The sequence below is a fragment of the Ailuropoda melanoleuca genome, chromosome 14 (assembly GCF_002007445.2).
Source record: "Ailuropoda melanoleuca isolate Jingjing chromosome 14, ASM200744v2, whole genome shotgun sequence".
NCBI classification, from domain to species: domain Eukaryota; kingdom Metazoa; phylum Chordata; class Mammalia; order Carnivora; family Ursidae; genus Ailuropoda; species Ailuropoda melanoleuca.
The window spans coordinates 44,031,511-44,036,567 of NC_048231.1; the positions used below are offsets into that span (position 1 = coordinate 44,031,511).

The window sequence follows — 5,057 nt, forward strand, 5'->3', positions numbered from 1 at the left end:
CCGGTCCCCTTTCGGCACCCCGCCCCGCTCCCCTCCTCCCAGGTCAGGGGCCCGCGCTTACCGGCGGCGGCAGCCCAGGCCGTAGAAGCCGGCAGGGCACGGCTCCCGGCAGTACTTGCCCCGGTAGCCCGGCTCGCAGGCGCACGTGCCGTCCACAGGGTGGCAGCGGCCGCGAAAGCACTGGCAGTAGCGCTCGCAGCGCGCGCCAAACGTGCGCTCGCGGCACTGGCAGCGGCCGCTCTGTTGCTCGCACGGAGACGTGTTGCAGGCGCACTGATTGTTGCAGCTGCGGCCCCACCAGCCTGCGTGGCACAGGCACGCGCCCGTCTGTGGGTCACAGCGCGACGTGGCGCTGCAGTAACACGCGCTGGCGCACTGCGCGCCCCACCAGCCAGGCTCGCAGCGACACGCGCCGCTCCGCGGGTGGCACACGCCATGCTGGCACTGACACGCATGCTCGCAGCGTGCGCCCCAGCGCCGCGCGTGACACGTACACTGGCCTGTCACGTCCTCGCACTGCCCATGCGGGTGGCAGATACACAGCTCCTTGCAGTCGGGGCCCCAGAACTGGCGCGGGCACTCTGCAGGGCCGGGCACAGAGGTTGTCAGGCCAGGGTGCTCGGTAGGGAGCCCGGAGCCAGCCAAAACCTACCGGCGTCCCGCCCTCCGCCTTTGGGGACCCTCCCCCATGCTGGATCCCGTCTCCGGATCAGATCCCTCCCCACTCACGGGCCCTGCCCCACTGCCCAGCGCCTCCCCGCAATCCTTGCTCACTGGTGTCACAGTTGGCACCGAAGTAGCCATGGCGGCAGCGGCACTCGCCTGGCCGCACGCACACTTCATTCTCCGAGCACGTGGAGTTGCCTTCGCACACCGCTGCGGACAAGACGCGCCTGAGCTGCTGCGTGACCTGCCCCCAAACTATCCCCTCCTTTCCATGTCCCTGCCCACTGCCCAGGTCCCCAGGGTGCCCCACTCACCGACCCCACACTCATCGCCCTGCTGCCTCCAGCCGGCACAGCACGTGGGCTCCTGGGAACTGCAGGCAGAGAAAGGGCTCCTGAGCCTGAGCCCCAAGCCCTGTGCTTGCTAGGCCTCCCCAGCAACCTCCACCCTACCCACAGGAGGTGGTTATGGAGGCCCTGCCACATGCCAGGGACCGATACAAGTTCGGGAGACGCCCAGCAAATGAGACACAGACTCCAGCCCTGCGGAGCAGACACTGGGAGGCAGCAGAGGACGGACCACCAAGGGATCTAACCTCCAAGAACTCCGCAGTCCCCTCTAGGAGGGTTCTTCCCTCCCCTCCCCATTCCACCTAACTCCTTGCGACACCACCCCTCCCCAACTAGGCCTGAGAAAAGAACCCCAGGTATCCCAAAAGGGGCTGGTGAGAGGTCCTTGAATCTCTGGGACCTGCTTAAAGTGGCATCGAAGGCTGTGGGGGCACGGCCAGATGGGTGTCAGGATCTAGATGTGACATGTCCTGGACAGCAGGGACTGGTGGGACCGGATGGGCACACCTGGATACCCAGTTGTCAGATGTGCAGCCTCTGATAGAGGTGTCACTCAGTGGAGGGGCAGGGCACCCCCGGGTGAGTCCTCCACGGCAGCAAGGAAAGCAAAACATGAGGGTCCAGAGCACCAGGGCAAGACTTGGGATCGAGGGAAGCAGATATCACAGCTTCTACTTATGTGTTTTAAAAATCTTGTTTTAATTTTATTTGGTTTTACAAGGTACATGGTGTTACCTCAAAAGGAGGGAAATAACTTGGGCCTGTTGCATTTCAGGGTAGTACAGCCTCCCCAACTTTGGGCACAGAAGTCTGGAGGCCCTGCCAGAGTGACGCATACCACCGGAGAGGGCGCATGAAGGTTGAGATGGGCTGTGCCCACATTTGGGGAGCCAAGGAGTCTGAGAAGGAAAAGACACTCAGGCTGCAGGTTTGCGTGTCCCATCAGACCTAGAACTTCGCCCAGATCCTAAAGGCCCACAGCAGCCATTCATACTTCAGAGAAAAAGGAGGGTGCTCCTTCAGAAGCGTCTGATCCAGAACCAGCATGTGGTGTTGGAAGGAAGTTGGAAAGAGGCCTGAGACCCTGGGGGGTAGAACTAGCTGGGAAGTGCCCACCCCGGCCATTCCCCACCCCAGAGCATCACCACACCTTGGATGGGCACCCCCAAACCCAAAGGGTTTGATTGTCCTTCAGGCCAATGAGGAGGACCTTGGGAACAGGAACCATAAAATCCCGAACTGCAAGGGGTGGACCCAGCTTCTTTTCTACAAATGAAACAGGAAACCAGGCCCGAGAACACAAAGCAGGCTTGGCCCCCACCATTGTTTCCAGCCACCCAGCCCAGCTACAGGACTCGTGGGTGCCCATCCGCAGGTAGAGCAGATGTGCCAGCCTATCACCCTCCCGCCCTTTCCGCCAGTTCTGAACCTAGATCCCTGGGTGGAGAGCCTTTGCAGGTGTCCCTCCTATAGGCGGCCTTGCCAGATAGCCAGCTGGGGTGGCCCTGGCCACATGGCTCTGTGGTTGGGAGTCTGGTTTTAGAGCCACACGAAGCTAGATTTGATGCCTGTGTGACTTTGGGCACAGAACTTAACCTGTCTGACTTTCAGACTCCTTATTTGTAGAATGGGGCCCATGGGTCTGGAGGGAGTATTAAGAAAGCCAAGATGTCAAGCGTTTGGCACGAGCTAAGAGCTCAGCCAAGGCTGCAGACTGCTCTCCAGCCCATGCCCTGCGGTTCAAGGAAGCCTGAGTTCCCCTGGTCCCCCCCTCCAGCATGGCTGGCACCTAGGCCCCACCCAGCAGAGCTAACACCCTCTATCCCGGGCAGGGTGGAGCGCACGTGGGTTCAGCAAGAACATGAGGATGAGGCTGTGGGAGGCTGCCTTTCCTTCTGGGAGGGCTGGCAGACGAGGCCGGGCTGGGTGGCAAGCCCACCCTCTCAAGAGCTTACAAAAGTGAGATGAGGAGAAAAATGGCCTGGCGCAGGGGACAGTTCCCACACTTGAGCTATAAGTTAGCGAGACCCTAGGGAGCCAGGCCAAAGGCGGGGCCAGGCCCCTTAGCAAGCAGGCCTTGCTTCGGGCTGCCCCCTCTAGAGATCACAGTCATTGCAAACAAAACCGTCGTGTTTCAAACCTTCAAACCGTGTGATCTTGAACCTGCCCATGCCAATGCAGCAAAGCAGCCTGGGAGAACCGCTCACTCGCTGTGCCAAAGTCCCCATTCTCTCTCCAACCCAGCCTGGAGCTCCTCTGCCCACGGGATCCCATACTTCCCTGCTCTCCTCCTGCACCCCCCCGAAACCCCTCCTCCAGTTTCTGCCCCCCTCCTTGCCTCTGTCATCTCCCTCAGGAAGCTCCCTGGGGCCCATCTAGATGAGATGCTGAAAACGTTCAGAGCCTCCAGTGGGGCCCACCTCCCCAGACTGAATGCCTAGGCTCCCGCAACCGAAGCCTTCCCCATCTCAGGTAGTGCTGTCCTTCCAGGCTCGGAGCCTGAAACCCCGGAGGCATCAGCTCTACAATGATTCAGATAGCACACACCTGATTCATGGAGAAACACGCCGCTCTACCTTCCGAACTGGATCTAGGATGGGATGAGCCACTTATCTCTACTCTGCCCCAGCCTTGCGAGAGCCTCCCTCACTCTTCCCGGTTTCTCCTGACTGACTTCCTAACCGGTTCCTCCTTTACCCTCCTGAGCCAAGTTTATCTCCCATCTGGCAGCCAAACCTGGTCAGATCCCACCCCTCCTCTGTGTAATGCCCCTGGGGATTCCCAAAGCCCTCAAAGAAAAAGCCCAGGTCGTCAGAGCAGTGGGGCAGACCCTCTATGGCCTGCCCCCCCTCATTCTTTGGCCTCTCTCCACCATTCCCCTCCCAGGCTCTGCCCAGCCCCTATGGCTCTTTTCTGTGCTTCCAGAAGCCCTTTGCACTTAGAGCTTGCCCCCAGACACCGAACAGCTCCACCTTCTCTCCTGCCCACTCATCACCCCTCGGTGGGTCTCCCCAGATCACCCTAAAGCACACAGCACTCCCCAGCTGAACACCTCCTCCCCAGCACTTGCTAGGTGTCAGATGACTTGCTGTAAGTCTCCTCCACTGCAGGGACAGTGGTATTTGTCTCAGCCACTGTATGGCTGCACAAACCACAGGCCTGGCACATACAGTAGGTGCATGGGATTTTACTGGCTGGGTGTATGCTCCCCTCTTCCAGTTCTCCTGCCTCTGGGGAAAAGGAACCCCTGGTGGAAGCCTTGGAGCCGTAATGAAGGAGATGGCCCAGACCCCGGGTGGGCAGTGCCCAGAGGTGCTGTCCTTCCCATAAACCAGCTCCACACATCATCACAATCATCCCCTCTCCCCTCCATGAGGGGGGTACTACCAACAACCCCATTTGACAGAGGCAGAGACAGTCCCAGAAAGGTTAAGCGATTTGTCCTGGTCCACACAGGTGGGAAGCAGTGGCACCGGGACCGGAAACCCAAACCCGGTGTCTGGGCTACTGAAACAGGCCTCCTCGTGCGGAGGTGCCCGGGCAACCGGACGGGGGGAGCGAAGGGTTTAGGCTCCCGACAGCTCGAGCCTGCCGCCGGATCTCCCAGCACGGAGCCCCATCGGGGAAGGAGAGCTGAGGCGGAGAGACAGGGCCGGCAGCGATCGCGCCCTCCCCCTCTCCAGACACGGCCCCGCCCGCCACTGCCACTGCATTCCTGGGGCCGGGGAGGCCCGGGAGGCGGCGGCGGCGTCGATGTGAAGCAGATGGCGGGCCAGGCCGGCCCCCGCCCCGGAGGCGGGGCTCGCAGTGGGGAGGGGTCTGCGCGCCTCGGGATCCGAGCTCGGAAACCCCGCGCGGCCCCCTCGCAGCCCCTTGTCTGCGGCGACCGCCAAGCCCCCGGACGCGGCCTCCCAGCGCCCTGCGGCTCAGGGCTCCCCGACGGGACGCAGCCTGGGGCCCTGGGGCCGCTCTCCAGCTTACCACCCGCCCGGCGCCACCTCCCCACCCACCCACCCCCCCGGCTTGCGCCAAGGCACCCCC

The 5,057-nt window shown here is 61.9% G+C and overlaps 1 protein-coding gene across 2 annotated transcripts in view; it reads right to left on the bottom strand.

Moving 5' to 3' along the window:
• SCARF2 (scavenger receptor class F member 2) overlaps positions 1–1,881 on the bottom strand; it is an 8,989-nt gene extending 7,108 nt beyond the window's left edge. For both annotated transcript variants that reach the window (XM_034642772.1, XM_034642771.1), the window contains exons 1-4: positions 1,752–1,881; positions 981–1,039; positions 775–876; positions 62–581 (exon numbers count right to left, since the gene is read on the bottom strand). In XM_034642772.1, coding sequence (XP_034498663.1) covers positions 62–581; positions 775–876; positions 981–1,039; positions 1,752–1,852 — 782 coding nt within the window. In that variant the 5' untranslated portion in view covers positions 1,853–1,881. The remainder of the gene's footprint in view (positions 1–61; positions 582–774; positions 877–980; positions 1,040–1,751) is intronic.
• Between the last annotated feature and the right edge of the window lie 3,176 nt (positions 1,882–5,057).